Genomic DNA, 16,450 nt, shown 5'->3' with positions numbered 1-16,450 from the left:
TTGTGTTAAAGGACCCCTGAGAACAGCTCACGTGCCTCCAGTCCCTCCTGCTCAGACTGTGAAAACTTCCCGATGGTTCCCACTCTGGAGACCTCCTACCTTGCGCGGGCTGCAAAAGAACGAGTTCCTGAACTTGGTGCCTGATATTGAAGAAATGCGACCAGGGTGAGTAATGCCATATTAACCCAAATACTGTCACTATGACATGTGTCTCACAGACCAAATGTAAGTCGACACTCATGTTCTCTAGTTCAAGCAGAAGTGATGTGGATCGATTCAAATTCCTGAGCCTGGATGATTTCAGCTGGAAACAAACCAACTCTGCTTCTTCCTCAGATAATTCAATTCAATTCAATTTTATTTATATAGCGCCAAATCACAACAAAAGTCACCTCAAGGCGCTTCATAGATACAGAGAAAAACCCAACAATCATATGACCCCTTATGAGCAAGCACTTTGGCGACAGTGGGAAGTAAAAACTCCCTTTTAACAGGAAGAAACCTCCAGCAGAACCAGGCTCAGGGAGGGGCGGGACCATCTTCTGTGACCGGTTGGGGTGAGAGAAGGAAGACAGGATAAAAGACCTGCTGTGGAAGAGAGACAGAGGTTAATAACAGATATGATTCAATGCAGAGACGTCTATTAACTCATACTGAGTGAGAAAGGAGACTGGAAAGGAAAAACTCAATGCATCATGGGAATCCCCGGCAACTATGCAAGTTGTAAACAGTTGTAGGATTAAAGATTATTGAATGTACAGAATGATTATTTACACAGAGCTATACAGTAGTGCAGTTAAGATAAGTGAGGGTGTAGATAGTTTCTACAGAGGCTATATAAAGTGCTAGTGGTTGTGAGTGGTGGTTCACTCCATGTTATTATTGTGTGTTTGAGGGTACAGTTGTCCATTGTGGGGGTGTGTATGTTCAGTGCATGAGTTTAACGTGGGTCAGATGTCAGGAGGCAGAGTTCAGGAGTCTGACAGCTGTGGGGAAGTAGCTGTTCCGGTACCTGGTGGTCTTAGTCCGGAGGCTCCTGTGGCGCCTCCCAGAGGGCAGGAGGGTGAAGAGTCCATGTGATGGGTGACTGGGGTCTTTGATGATTTTCCCAGCCCTTTTCAGACACCGCTTCCTGTAGATGTCCTTTATGGCAGGAAGTGGTGCTCCGGCGATGCGCTGGGCAGTTTTCACGACCCTCTGCAACGCCTTCCGGTCCGAGGCAGAGCAGTTCCCGTACCAGACTGTTATACAGTTGGTCAGGATGCTCTCGATGGTGCAGCGATAGAAGTTCACCAGGATGTCTGAGGACAGGTGGTTCTTCCTCAGAGTCCTCAAGAAGAAGAGGCGCTGGTGAGCCTTCTTGACCAGCTTGGAGCAGTTGGTCGTCCAGGTGAGATCCTCGGAGATGTGGACTCCCAGGAACTTGAAGCTGCTCACACGCTCCACAGCCGTCCCCTTAATGTGGATGGGTGGATGTGGGTCAGCATTCCTCCTGTAGTCCACGATGAGCTCCTTGGTCTTCTCGGTGTTAAGCAGCAGGTTGTTTGTGTCGCACCACTCAGCCAGACGATCCACCTCCTCCCTGTAGGCGGCCTCATCGTTGTCACTGATGAGGCCAATCACCGTGGTGTCATCTGCAAACTTAATGATGGTGTTGGAACCATCAGCAGGTCTGCAGTCGTGGGTGAAGAGGGAGTAGAGGAAAGGGCTCATCACACAACCTTGTGGTACACCGGTGTTCATTGTGATGGTAGATGAGCAGCGGTTATCCAGCCGGACATGTTGGGGGCGGTTGGTCAGGAAGTCCAGTAACCATTTGCAGATGAGGGAACTGATGCCCAGGTCTGTCAGTTTCCTGATGAGTTGTGAGGGGTGGATTGTATTGAATGCTGAACTGAAGTCTATAAACAGCATTCTGGCGTAGGTGTTGTTGTTGTCCAGGTGTGAGAGGACAGAGTGCAGTGCGATGGAGACTGCATCCTCTGTGCTCCTGTTCTGGCGGTATGCAAATTGGTGGGGGTCCAGGGTGGGGGGGAGACAGGATTTGAAGTGTGCTAGGACCAGCTGCTCTAAGCACTTAGCTATTTACAGTTCATAACAAGAGACAAGGCACCATTTCTCTCCTTTGTGTTCCAGTCATCACAGCAGATTAAACTTTTAAAATATTTGCAAATAGTATAAAGAAATATATAAAGAAGTAAAACAGTAATTTATTAATACTTAGAAATACTAAAACTTACATTTGTCAGCAAAAACTGCTGCCATCTGAACCGAAACGTTACAAACCAGCTTACCCACAATCTGTGTATTTTTCTATGCTGGCTACTTAAATTGGCATCCAACAAGCTATTTGCTTTAATCTTTTATTAGACAAAGGCTGACTGGTTAGTTCAAGCTTCAACTGCATCCAAAGGACTGAAAATGTTTTAACACAGTGACTGAACTTGATTGAAGTCTCCGTAGTTTGTTGAATCTGTTTCGAGTGACTTATTTTCACAATTCCAGGAATTTTTAAAAGGCACCAAAAAGCATTACAACGCTGAGCTCGAGTCTGTGGACTTCAAAGGAAATGCAGAGGAGGCCAGGGTCCACATCAACAGCTGGGTGGAGAAGCAGACACAAGGTAAGCATAATGTAACTTTAAATGATCTCCACTGTAAATCCTTGGGGATCAGTTGTGTTGTGTTCAGTTGAGACATTATTACCGGATTGTCCACCGTCCACATTATTTTCTGTTTCCAGTTCTTCCAGTCTAATTTCTATTCAGTATTAAGCAGCATTATCTCTGGGTTTTACTGTTTGGTTTCATGCTATTAATAAAACCATCACAGCAGTATGTTGCTGTAAATAGCAGGCCAATTCTTCTATTCTTATTATATTATGTGATGGGTACTTCTACTTTGATCACTTGTGTCTTTAACATATTTTTATTTTTCAGGCCCATTTAGGATTGGCTGCTATTGATTCTATATCTTTATATTATCTTAAGTGCAGCAGGAAATTCATTCATTGTTTTTATAAAAGCGCGATACAAATACAGGCCATTTATAAATCTACCATCTATAATAATAGGATACAAGGACTTTCTATGAGGGTTATAGGACTGTGGTGCCACCTGCTGGAAATGAGACATCTTAATCCCATTATTTTTGTAGGAGCCATTTTTGGGTTGATACCTCATGTTGCCGCTAGAGGTAACCTTTTTAAGTTTTTTCTTTTTTTTTTAAACTTTATTTAACAAACAATGAGTATACAACATACGAACAGATGAAGTATACAAAACAACAGAACATGAACACAAAAAGCCAAGAGTAAAAGAAAAAGGTAACAATTATAAAAATACACATACATGTATTGTTTTGAGAGCCTTTGTGTTGGTGGAGTCTGATATTGATTGTATGTACATTTCCACATCCTTAAAATAATGACAGAAATATGGTGTTTTGTTAGTAAACTTACATTTATGGATAAAAAATGTAGCTAAAAGTATGAACAAATTCATCATAAAAAACATTTCTCATACTTCTTGGGGAACTTAAACAAACAGAATAAAACATTTTCCCATCGTAAAGAAAACTCCCTTAAAATATGGACAATAACAAACCTGCTAAATTCCTTCCAGAATCTCTGTGTAAAAGAACAGTACCAAAAAAGATGCGTCACAGTTTCTGGATGATCCCCACAGAAAGTACAATTAGTATTTATGTCCCTTTTAAATTTGACCATGTAGTGACTGGCTGGATAACATTTATGTAGAATTTTAAATGAGACTTCTTTCACCTTATTTACAATCAAATATTTATGGGGGACCATCCAGACTGTCTTCCACTTGATATCTGGAACATATCGGTTCCAATAAGATTTTATATATGGGAGAGAGACGATATCTTCTTGGAATAAACTACGTATTCTCTTATTGCTGTTACCAAGTTCCTGTGAAAAGCAGATTTTTCCTATTGGTGACTCAGCTGGATCAGGGAGAGTGACTGAGGCAGATATTGAGCTGTCAGTGTTTTTATATAACATTAAAGTCCCTGAGGGTGTGGCACCAAGCACCACTGAGGATTCCACCTTTTTAAGTTCCTGTATGGTAGGTTTATGTAAGGTATTTAAGGTGGACGCACGTAATCAGCGTCAGGTGTGTTGTTAATCATAAGAAGGCAAAACGTTTGTGACCGCTGCGCTTTTATCTTAAAATGTTTGGAACAAAGACCAAAAAGGACAAGATAAGTACTGCTGGAGTTATTGGACTGTTTAATTAATTCATGCATACCAGAAGCATCGCGTCACCCCCGCTAACAACCACCTCAGTGGCTTCAAGCCTACACTTGAATTTTTGTTTTTTGTTCCCTGTTATACTGATCATAAAGCTTTTTCCCCCTTTTTTAAAAATAAAAACCATCTTGCTGTTGCCCTGTTTTCTGATTTTATAGCTGAAGATGTTGTACAGTAACTAGTGCATCTTTGGTAATAGTTAATAGTTTTCATAAATTCTTTTTACCAGATAAAATCAAGGACTTGCTAAGCCAGGATGCAGTGGGTAGCCTGACGAAGCTGGTTCTCGTGAATGCCATTTACTTCAAGGGCAGCTGGAACACGCAGTTTAAGGAGGAGAAGACTGCTGATGTGCAGTTTCGACTGAACAAGGTAACAGTGCAGAAAGGCAGCATAGGATGGTGCAGTTATACTTTGATCTGTCATACTACAAACGAGCTGTGGACTTTGCTGAATGAGAACATAAAGCCTGGAGCTCTGAGGGGATAAAATCGTGCTTTTAGGACGATCACTTTCCAACTTTATGCAGTTATGCAATGCAGTTTATTATTCATGTAATATCCAATAAGTTCTCAAATAAATCTCAAACAACAGCACAACACAAACTTCGGCTAACAAGAACAAATTGTGTTGTGACGTGTGCTCTACATCCAAATCCACTCAATGGCTGGAATAAAACCATGACAGAACTTTTTGAGATCATTTTGAGACTAAACACAAAAAACATTTCTCTTGTCTCCCCTATTTTTCAGAACGACACTAAGCCGGTGAAGATGATGCAGCAGAAAAGTAAATTTCCTTTTGCGACCATTCCTGAGGCCAACTGCAAGGTAACATCCATCACTTTCAGCTTATTACAGGATTTCACCAGCATGATCTAAAACTTGTCTTTTACAAATATCAGCCTAAATTTCTAGATTAGGAAGTCAGATCATCTTTGATGGAGTAATAAATAAAAACAATGTTTCTGGACAGATTCTTGAGATGCCGTATAAAGGAAATGACCTCAGCATGCTCATATTCCTGCCTAATGACATAGAAGATGATACCACAGGCTTGGAAAAGGTAAGATGCACTTACCAGTACTTTAATGTCCAGTTTCAATCAGACAAGCTAGTGACACTGTATCCACACAGCTGGAGAAGGAGCTGACCTATCAGAACTTTGTGGACTGGACTCGCCCAGACATGATGAGCCCCAACGAGGTTGATGTCAAGCTCCCTCGATTTAAGATGGAGGAGAAGTATGACTTGGAGAAAATCCTGACCAACATGGGAATGGAGAACGCTTTTGACATCTACAAGAGAGACTTCTCTGGTGAGAAATATTGCACCAATGAGACACACTGAATCAATTATACAGTTATATTGAGAGCACAAAAACTGCAAAACATCATCTGGTAAAGAAAAAAACACAACTGATTTCTGGGCTCTTCATCTACTAGGAATGTCTCCAGCAAATGACCTGATAGTGTCCAAAGTTGTCCACAAGGCTTTCGTGGATGTAAATGAAGAAGGAACTGAGGCTGCTGCTGCCACTGGGGTTGACATGGAAGTCCGCTCTATAACGATTCCCGCTGAGTTTGTTGCCGACCATCCCTTCATCTTCTTCATCCGACATAAACCCACCAAGAGCATTCTCTTTGTGGGCCGGTACTGCTCACCCGAGTAAACACGAGCTGACATTGACATGAATTAAACATAAAACATTATATACAGTATAAGATTTTGTAAGGTAAACCTAGTTCATACAAATGAAGTAAAGAAAAGTTATTAAAACAAAACGTGCCTTGCTGTTTATTCTTTCAGTGTCCCACAGTAGCACATTTCCTGCTAGGAAAATGTCAGAAGTCACATCATTTCTGTAAATTGGGAAGTAACTGTAATACATCAAGTCACCTCTGTCTCTTGTTACCAGGACTTTTTAAAATGAATGGTACAACATGGAAAGAGGCCCTACACAAGAGTTTAGCTTTGAGCTCAATATGCGATGATCCTTTCAGCCATGACATCTCTGACATGGGAAACCAGGGAATTTGATTAGAAAATGGTGAAGGATTTTCTTTTCAGTTAGAAACTGGATTTGTGTAACATGGTGGTGAAAAGCCCCCAAAGAAAGCAGCATATGATCAGTCGCTATATTGCATTTAATACAAACGTCCTTCGTGTATCCTTTGAATACAGAACAGATCATTTCTGATATCTATGAGTAAACCCAACGAGCACGTGTCCCAAAAGACCCCACAGTGTTTTTATCTGGCTTTTCCCTGACAGTTAGTGGACACTGACAGATGTGTGCTGAATATGAAAGGAAACAAAAGAACTAAAGAAGGTTTGCAGGGTTAAAAACAAGAACTACATGAAGGTTGTTTCATCCTGCTGTAACTTATGACAGAAGCATCTTTTGTTTGTTTTTTCATTTATTTACACAAAGACAGATGTTGAAATAACAGGAGTAACAGTTTAATTCAATTGAAATCAGTCCAATCGTCTATAATGAAATTATTGTTGGACATACATAGTTTTCTTTGGTCGACCAGGCTGGATGCTCTTTGGCATGATTCTGTCTTTCTGTTTCAGCCTGCTTGAAATATCTGGCTTTCTGGTCGTTTGAAAGCGACTTCCACTGTGGACAGAAGATCATAAGAACACACTGTGAGCACTGCTACTACACATAACTACAGGACAGCTGGGACACATGCAAAAACATGAGCAGACAACATTAACAGATGCATAAATGTATGCAGAGTTACACACTTACTCTCTGTCCCACCACTGCATTTACGGCTGCATTTTCAGGGATGTTGAGTTCAGCAATGACCTTTGGCCTCTGCTCTTTGAGATAGAGCATGAAGGCATTTGGAGGCTTCTTGACGTATGGCCCATCTTCATCCTGCTGGGCTGGGCACTTTCTTTTTCTTCAGGAATAAAACAGAGTAAGAGCACATGTTAGCACTGTGTACAACTGTGAGGGAAGCAGTTCAAAAACACGAGACAAGCTGTAAAACTGAATGAAATCAGGCACCATTAATGGATCATTACAATAATTCCTGCAGACATCTGCAAACAAATGACAGATACTTGCAGATCAGTGAACCAAAGCAGCAGAGCAAACTTAGTTTGGAGTGGAGGTGTTAGGTGGAGGAGCAGGAGTGACATACTCATACATCTGTACACCGTTCCTACACAGATGAAGGGAGACAGATATGAGATAACAGGAAGAAGTTATGAATATAGAGATGTTCAGCAGCTGTGTTCACTCCAGTGTTTGTGTGTTTTACGTACAGTACTCCAACAGGACGCAGGTTCTGGAGCACACAAAACACACAACAGGTGACGAGACAAGCTGCAATACTATCATCTATCCACTAGGTGGAAGAATTGATCAGTAGAAAGAGGAGATGTGCTCAAAACGACATTCATACATAGATTTATTCTTCTTAGTTAGTCTTAAGAATTAGGATTCACTGACAGTGAAGAAGTTTCAGACGTGCACTCGCGTTTCCCCTTTTGCCTTTTCCTGCTCCAGCCAAGTCCTCCGCCTGCTCGACATCTCTCCTATTACCTTTTATTACGCTTGCACTCATGCCTTTGCCTTTCACCACTTCAAAACTGCGCCTTCTTCAATATTACCTTCATATGCCCTCTTTGCTTTTCGCCTTCCTCACTACACTAAGTACCATTTTTTAACGCTGTGTACTCACTCTTGCTAAGTACATGTGAACAGATCTTGAAGAAAAAAAACAAAACAAAACATACTTTTCTTTTCTCTTCTGATACTATTGAATGATCCTAACAGAAAAAAACAGAGTTAACACTGACTTAATAAAAAAGTGTTATATTTTATCTCAGATAAACTAGTCAGTGTTTATTAGTGTTTGCTCAACTAGAAGTCTTCATAGTAGCATCCACACATCAAGTCTTTAAACAAATAATGAAAGGATAATGAAAGAAAGTTTAATGTGAAATTACTGAATTATATGAAATGCCAGAGTGTTTTTCTTTAAACTACTTGGGACACTGCCTTTTAGTGATGTCACTAAAAGGCAAGGTTCTAATGTTGTGTTGCCATAGACTCCGGAGTTTACTTTTAAAGCTCACTTACAGAACTGACTTATACAGCTTAGTTAGAAAAGTCAAGCATCCAGACATTTGAAGGACTATTCACTCATTAAGGTGACATTTTCTATTTTAAAAATTAAGATGAAAAAGGAAACAAGAAAAGTTACGACTGAGGCAGATAAGAAAGATCCAGGAGATCAAAGTAAGTAAAAAATAAAATCCCCTAAATAACAGAATGTACATTTCTAACAATGTTGAGGCTCTGTGTATAAAATGATTCATTTTTAGAGGATTTAAATCCTGGTTTTGATTGAAACTAACCTGAGTGCAACATGTCTAATCAAAGAAAGGTTACTGGGGCACTTTGTCTTTTGGTAAAATAATGTGACAAGTTTATTCTTGGACTGAGCAGTGAAAACAGAGCAACAAGTGTCATCAGTATCTAGACTTAGTAGACCTAGTATGGTGTTGGTGTGTTTTTTATCAAAAGGATAAACTTGTTATTATATTGTAAGCAATACTAATTTAAAATTCAATGACATCAAAATCCTTCTAGTCCTGATGTCGAGCGCTCTTTTTCACTAATGTGTTGTTGTTGTTTATAGATTGTAAGAGCAGGATGGCTAAAAGAAAGGCCAGTCCTGAAAAAACGACCCCCATAAAAAGAAGGAGGGTCACTGAGCAGGCTGGTCCTTCCACCAGCTCAGATGCTCATGTGGTCGGGGGAGTCAAGCGAAAGGTCCAACAAGATGAAGCGGGGACAACCAATACAGCAAAAAAGCGTAAACTTCTTGAGCATGTGAGCGGTGACAAGGGGCAGGCATCTTCCTGGTTGGACACTGGTAAAGGTAGGCTAATTAGTTGAGTGAGGGGTAGATTAAGTGTACATCTGGTTGCTAGTTTGAAGATATTAGTGTTTGGGAGATATTTGTGTCTATTATCTAATAAGCTGATGTGCTTTTGGTGTTTTCCACATCTGCAGACTGCAGCATAGAGATTTCAGAGAGCTGCAGTAAAAACAAAAAGGCTGGCAAAAGGAAAGCTGCGGGAGACACCAGGGACCCACCTAAGAAAAAGAACGTGGACCAGGACAAAACCAAAACCGTTGCCAAAAAGTCAGTGGCTGAACAGAAACGTAAGTAGCAAGCAGCTTAGCTTTTATATTCAGGTGAAGAGCAAAATGAACATTTAGGGTACAGCAGAGAGTAATTTGTGTGACAGCTGTAGTAAAACCCAATTTGTGTTTGTCTGTTTAGGTGACTTCCAAGCAAGATACGTGGAGGAGCACCGGCTTGGAGAAGGAGGCTGTGGAGCAGTGTTTGCTGGCTACCGCATAAAGGATCATTTACCAGTAAGTGTTCAGATGGTGGTAGTAAGACAGGCAGTAATGCAGATAAGGGATAATATCGTAAGCTGAGATGTATGCTGTTTTACACCTTTAATGATGTCATACTGAGGAAATGCTCATCAATGCCCTGTGTCTTTTAGGTGGCCATCAAACACATCCCAAAGGGGAAAGTGTACTGCAAAGTGAAGGTAAATGTGCAAGACTTGAATTGTTTTTACATTAGTGGATTGCATGCAGCGTTCACCTGTGGAACGTCTGTGCCTCATCATCCACTTTGTTGAAATATTTCAGGATGATAACGGGAAGAATGTGTCAGTGGAAGTTGCCATCATGCTGAAGCTTGCAGCTGAAGCAGATGGATCAGTGGAAACATCAGCCCCAGTGTCTCTGTTGGAGTGGTTTGACTTTGGCAGAGAGCTGATCCTGGTGATGGAGAGACCTGTCCCCGCTGTGGACCTGGATAAATACATAGAAGAAAATGGAGGATTTTTGCCAGAGGACAAGGCCAAGGCAAGTTGACTTGCCTTAGAAGAGTCTTAGACTGTACATCATTCAATCAAAGCACAGAGTATTAGAGAAACATTAACCCATTGATTGATTATTGTCTTTTTCATCGTTTCCAGGTAGGGCTGGGCTATATCATACCATTCACGGTAATACCGGTGTAATTTTGGGCAACGATAGGAAAATGAAATATCGCGCTAGAATAGGTAAAACGCGCATGCGCAGTGCCTATGTTTACATACGCAGATGGCGGTGACGCAGAAAGAGAAGAGCAAAAGTGGATCGTTGAATGAAACGGATGAACCAGAACTGGTTTGTAAAAATGCTGCAACTTTAGTGGTGTGGAACTGGTTTAGCTTTCGTCCGTCAGATACACAACAAAGCACGATTTTTGGTAGCGCATGCTAGCGGGCCGCCGTTATTACCGTGTTGTTTGGAAAATACGGCACACTTAAAATCAATCCTTTGATTTTTCTGAAACTCGACAGTGCCCCTTATAATCCCGTGTGCCTTATGTATGAATTCTGGTTGTGTTTACTGACCTCAAAACGATTTTATGTACACGGCGACTTTGCTAAGCTACAAAGCCGCACCGCTCGATGGATTGTCGGAGCATTACGGCTATCGTAGGCAGGCGCCTCGCGGAGTGATACGTACTGCACCTCAACGTGATATTACCGTATTGTGTGTGTATAACCTCTTTTTAAGCTTTGTGGATATTTTACATGGTTATGCTGAGGATATGTCGGCCAATTTCCACTGGAAATGCCTTTTGGTTAAACTGTCAGCGAGGAATTTGCATTTGCACTGTTACATTTTTATATAACTTTAATGCACATAAAAAAAACAGCTGCTTGTTTAAGTGAAAATACATTTATGGGGTTTTTTGCACTAATAAAGTTGTGGCGTTGTAAAGTATTTTGTCTAGTGTCAGTTATATCGTCAGTTATATCGTTATCACAACTTTTCAAATGTATATCGTGATAAATATTTTTGGTCATATCGCCCTGCTCTATTTCCAGGTCATTCTGAAGCAGCTGGTTGATGCTGCGAAGCACCTGGAGGATAAACACATCTTTCACCGGGACATCAAGAGTGAGAACATTCTAATTGAGACCGGCTCAGATGTACCGCGTGTTCGTATCATCGACTTTGGACTGAGCTGCTTTGTTAAGGAGCAGTCGCAGTACCGCGTCTTCTATGGTAACATATTCTGCTCTTGCTCTTCACAGATGTCACAATTTTCGCCTTTTGTTTTAGAAGAAATTGCAATTGTGTCTGTTTATTAGGTACAGAAATTTACTCCCCTCCCGAGTGGTACGGGCGCAGTTGCTACAGGTGTGGACCCACCACGGTATGGCAAATGGGAGTGGTTCTGTACGAAGCGCTTCATGCCGGGGACTTTAACACCACGAGCTTCCTCAAAAAGCGCCTGAAATTCAAAAGACATCTGTCCAAAAGTAAGAAAACGTCACACTTCAAGACTGACTGATGGCTTGGACCACTGGAACTATCATCTTCATGTTTTTTCTCTTTCCTTTCTTTCCAGACTGCCGGGATTTCTTGGACGCGTGTTTAACCAAAGTCCCGGAGACGCGGCCGACGCTGGAGGAGCTACAGCATCACACTTGGCTGAGATAAGCCTATCACACACACACACACAAACACACACACACACACAATTCAGACGTTATCATTTATGTGTGATGTATGAATTACCTTTCTTTTTTTCAGGAAATAATTTTTTTTAATTGGCCCACTTTAAATTTCAGTGTTTTGGAATTCCTGTAACCCCCCCCAGCCATCCCAGGAAAGGGGATCTCTCTTTGAATGGGCTTTCCCGAGGTTTCTTCCCGTCAGTCTGGCCCCCCCAGGGGAGTTTTTCCTCGTCTTCATAGAGAGCTTGGGCTGGCTCAGGAGCTCCATCAAAACTGTCTTTATTTAATTACTCTAATGTAATCATATACTTTAAAGTAATCAAATAAAAGACAGTAAAAATCTGAAGACTTGAAGTAAACTTCCATTAAAATAAAACTTGTTTAATTCATCTTTGCTGAGGATACTGTGTTATTACTATTTCAAGGATTATGTCAGAACACCGGATACTGGTACCCATCCCTACCCATCACTAGGGAACAGAACAAACCAGACATCAATTACAACAAAAATGACACTGACCCAGCCAGCATGACTCGTCTGCCTTAAGAAATGTTTAGCAATATTACAAATTGGGTGATATGCCTTAAAGTAGCTTCTCATGTGTTCAGCATTGTCAAAGGCTACATTTTAATTAAAACCACAATCTAGTAATGTTCTGTCTTTAACCTTCCTAATTTGTTTTTTGTCCTAACCTAATACTAAATTGCCAGTGAAAACAAAAGTTACATAAATAAAGAAGAGTAAAGAAAATTACGGTCTTTTTTATTGTAACAGTTTACCAGTGTACAGTTTGGTTTGTGACATATCTATCTAATAGACTCCAATTTGTGCATGTAAATGGAGAGTCCTCTTCACACACTGAGGTTAATTATGGAGTTCCACAGGGTTCAGTGCTAGGACCAATTCTGTTTACATTATACATGTTTCCCCTAGGCAGCATCATTAGAAGACATAGCATAAATTTTCACTGCTATGCAGATGACACCCAGCTCTATCTGTCCATGAAGCCAGATAACACACACCAATGAGTTACACTGCAGGAATGTCTTAAAGACTTAAAGACCTGGATGGCCGCTAACTTTCTGCTTCTTAATTCAGATCAAACTGAGGTTATTGTACTCGTCCCTGAAAAGTTTAGAAATATGGTATCTAACCAGATTCTTACTCTGGATGGCATTACCTTGGCCTCCAGTAACGCTGTGAGGAACCTTGGAGTCATTTTTGACCAGGACATGTCCTTCAACGCACATATTAAACAAATATGTAAGACTGCGTTCTTCCATTTGCGCAACATCTCTAAAATTAGAAATATCCTGTCTCAGAGTGACGCTGAAAAACTAGTTCATGCATTTATTGTGTGAATGTGTGTGTGAATGGGTGGATGACTGGATATGTAAAGCGCTTTGGGGTCCTTAGGGACTAGTAAAGCGCTATATAAATACAGGGCATTTACCATTTATTACTTCCAGGCTGGACGACTGTAATTCATTATTATCAGGATGTCCAAAAAACTCACTGAAAAGCCTTCAGCTAATCCAAAATGCTGCAGCAAGAGTCCTGACAGGGACTAGAAAGAGAGAGCAGATTTCTCCTGTTAAATCCAGAATTGAATTCAAAATCCTGCTCCTCACATACAAGGTCTTAAATAATCAGGCCCCATCTTATCTTAATGACCTTGTAGTACCATATCACCCTATTAGAGCACTTCGCTCTCGCTCTGCAGGCCTACTTGTTGTTCCTAGAGTATTTAAAAGTAGAATGGGAGGGAGAGCCTTCAGTTTTCAGGCCCCTCTTCTGTGGAACCAGCTTCCAGTTTGGATTCAGGAGACAGACACTATCTCTACTTTTAAGATTAGGCTTAAAACTTTCCTTTTTGCTAAAGCATATAGTTAGGGCTGGACCAGGTGACCCTGAATCCTCCCTTAGTTATGCTGCAATAGACGTAGGCTGCCGGGGATTCCCATGATGCATTGAGTTTTTCCTTTCCAGTCACCTTTCTCACTCACTATGTATTAATAGACCTCTCTGCATTGAATCATATCTGTTATTAACCTCTGTCTCTCTTCCACAGCATGTCTTTATCCCATCTTCCTTCTCTCACCCCAACCGGTCGCAGAAGATGGTCCCGCCCCTCCCTGAGCCTGGTTCTGCTGGAGGTTTCTTCCTGTTAAAAGGGAGTTTTTCCTTCCCACTGTCGCCAAAGTGCTTGCTCATAGGGGGTCATATGATTGTTGGGTTTTTCTCTGTATCTATGAAGCGCCTTGAGGCGACTTTTGTTGTGATTTGGCGCTATATAAATAAAATTGAATTGAATTATCTGAGGAAGAAGCAGAGTTGGTTTGTTTCCAGCTGAAATCATCCAGGCTCAGGAATTTGAATCGATCCACATCATTTCCGCTTGAACTAGAGAACATGAGTGTCGACTTACATTTGGTCTGTGAGACACATGTCATAGTGACAGTATTTGGGTTAATATGGCATTACTCACCCTGGTCGCATTTCTTCAATATCAGGCACCAAGTTCAGGAACTCGTTCTTTGCAGCCCGCGCAAGGTAGGAGGTCTCCAGAGTGGGAACCATCGGGAAGTTTTCACAGTCTGAGCAGGAGGGACTGGAGGCACGTGAGCTGTTCTCAGGGGTCCTTTAACACAAATCACACCAAGTTAGAATCAAATAGATAACCTGTCAATAACCGTTTGCAGATCGAGGTCAATGTTCCTAAAAATATGTTTACTTCTGGCCCATGGAGCCACAGCGCGAGTCCGAGAGAGAGGGGCAGGTAGAGGAAGGGGTGAGGGTAGCACTGCTGAAGCTCGTCACGGATGGATCACGTCCGATCGGTGAGATGAGAGAAAGCTGAAGTGAAACAACAGCAGGATGAGGTAGACGTCAATATAGGAACTCCCTGATGTGACACAGAAAGGCTATTTTTTTATTTCTTTGTATTATTTCTCACCTTGCAGTCACTGATGCTGTTCACCAGCTGCTTGTATTCAGTATTGAAGGTGTGTGTCAGAAGGCGCAGGCACTACAACACAACAGGAACAAGACCGAGCAGAGAAGGAAGAAGGCAGCAACAAGAACGCCCACTAAGCCCACGTTTTTCTCACCTTGGTGGCCAGCTCCTTCTCACGCTTTCAAAGGTGGTGCTGGAGATCTGCGAGGAGGCGGAGGTGGACGTGGACAGAGTGCTGGAGCTCACGCTGGGGGACAGAGACTCACTCAGGGACTTGGTGGTGGGAGCTGTTCCCACGGGAGCCGCCACTCCCAGAAGGTGACGGGTCTTTTCCACCTGGAAGAAAGATGGGGGCTAATGTGAGGTAGGGAGAAGAGGGGACGTTAGTCATGTAAAGGCCATAGGTGAGGGTAGGGACGTAGATCGACCGGTAAATTGAGAGCTTCGCTTTTACACTCAGCTCCCTCTTCACCACGACGGACCGGTGCAGCGTCCGCATTACTGCAGCTGCAGCCCCAATCCGTCTGTCGATCTCCGGCTCCCTTCTCCCATCACTCGCGAACAAGACCCCGAGATACTTGAACTCCTCCACTTGGGGCAGGAACTCATCCCCGACTCATCCTATATTTCCGTTTTTATATTTCTAATGTTTGCCTTGTTTTCTTCACTGTCTGGTCTGCCTCTGTCTTGCCTGTATGGATGCATTTACACCGAAATGTCCCCAACAAAGGATGTTTTAATTCACCACTATTCCAGTGAAACACGAGTCTCCCATCTTCCTGCTACCAGTCTGGAGTTTTTGTTCACCAAAGCACACACCAACTTCATACTGACGGACAGATCACTGCCCTTTTGCCGCCTTGTCTGACCGTGTTTTGTGGCTGTGGTTCACTTCACCTCACTCTTCCCCATTCTTGTCATTAAATCAGGCTGTTCTGCAACCATGGCAGCCATTCACTCTATGGCTTTATTCATGGTGTATTTTACCCCTTCACTAAAGGCCGTTCTCGTTTCCAACATTATATTTGCAGTGTTCGTCTATCTATCAATCAATATCTGCGGAGTATTTTTTTTTAACGAGTATCCTATTTTCTAAAGCACAGCATGTAAAGGGTAGCTCGGTTAGCAGGATGCTAGCATGTAGCGCTTAGTGAGACACGCCTCAGACGAGTTGAGCAAAGACCCCGTCTGTGTACTTTATACGTGAGCAACGGATTTAAATAAAATTAAGGTTTCAAAAGACAAACTTGAAGATAAAAAAATATATATATATACTCACCGGAGAGCCGCCAGGGTTTGCCGCTGCCATCTTGGCGCTCCTAAATTCAAAACTGCCTCTGCAGTCAGGCAGGGGAGGCGTGGAAATTGTCTTTGAGTTAGTCAAACGTTTTCCTTAGTTCGAGTAGATGATAAAAAAAATAATAATAATAAATGGGATTTTAAGTAGGACTAGGCGTTCTGTAATGATCTCTATTTAGGAGAAAAACTTAATCACTCACCTTTAAACAGCTCTCTTTTAGGAGACACGCTGCTGGCTAACGGTGTCATGTGATCAAACAGCGTAATTTAATTGGCTGAGAGCCACTCGACTCGATCTGGTGCTGATTGCTCTGGCTTGGGTCATTAAAGTTCATCACTTTTGCAGTT

General features: G+C 41.9%; 2 protein-coding genes and 1 pseudogene across 2 annotated transcripts; 2 read left to right on the top strand and 1 right to left on the bottom strand.

Moving 5' to 3' along the window:
- Positions 1-150: 150 nt before the first annotated feature.
- Positions 151-6,177, top strand: LOC146661690 (leukocyte elastase inhibitor-like; the record flags this gene model as incomplete). The annotated part of the gene is made up of 7 exons (XM_085419493.1): positions 151-165; positions 2,506-2,623; positions 4,505-4,647; positions 5,028-5,105; positions 5,251-5,340; positions 5,412-5,592; positions 5,720-6,177. Coding segments are annotated over 7 exons (852 nt in total), but the record flags the coding sequence as incomplete, so codon positions are not given.
- A 499-nt stretch (positions 6,178-6,676) lies between these two features.
- LOC146661688 (uncharacterized) lies at positions 6,677-16,366 on the bottom strand. The gene is made up of 5 exons (XM_085418245.1): positions 16,303-16,366; positions 16,083-16,195; positions 14,958-15,139; positions 7,036-7,192; positions 6,677-6,900 (listed from the first exon to the last, which is right to left on the bottom strand). Exons 1-5 carry the CDS (start codon positions 16,349-16,351, stop codon positions 6,766-6,768), a joined length of 636 nt encoding a protein of 211 aa, XP_085274371.1. The 5' UTR covers positions 16,352-16,366; the 3' UTR covers positions 6,677-6,765.
- On the top strand, positions 9,757-11,680 carry LOC146661689 (serine/threonine-protein kinase pim-3-like; annotated as a pseudogene).
- Positions 16,367-16,450: the final 84 nt, after the last annotated feature.

This window comes from Rhamphochromis longiceps, linkage group LG9, assembly GCF_057381845.1.
Source record: "Rhamphochromis longiceps isolate RC_006_pf linkage group LG9, R_longiceps_female_GT1.1, whole genome shotgun sequence".
NCBI classification, from domain to species: domain Eukaryota; kingdom Metazoa; phylum Chordata; class Actinopteri; order Cichliformes; family Cichlidae; genus Rhamphochromis; species Rhamphochromis longiceps.
The sequence above is the reverse complement of the archived record's forward strand: the minus strand, read 5'-3'. Positions and strand labels throughout refer to the sequence as shown.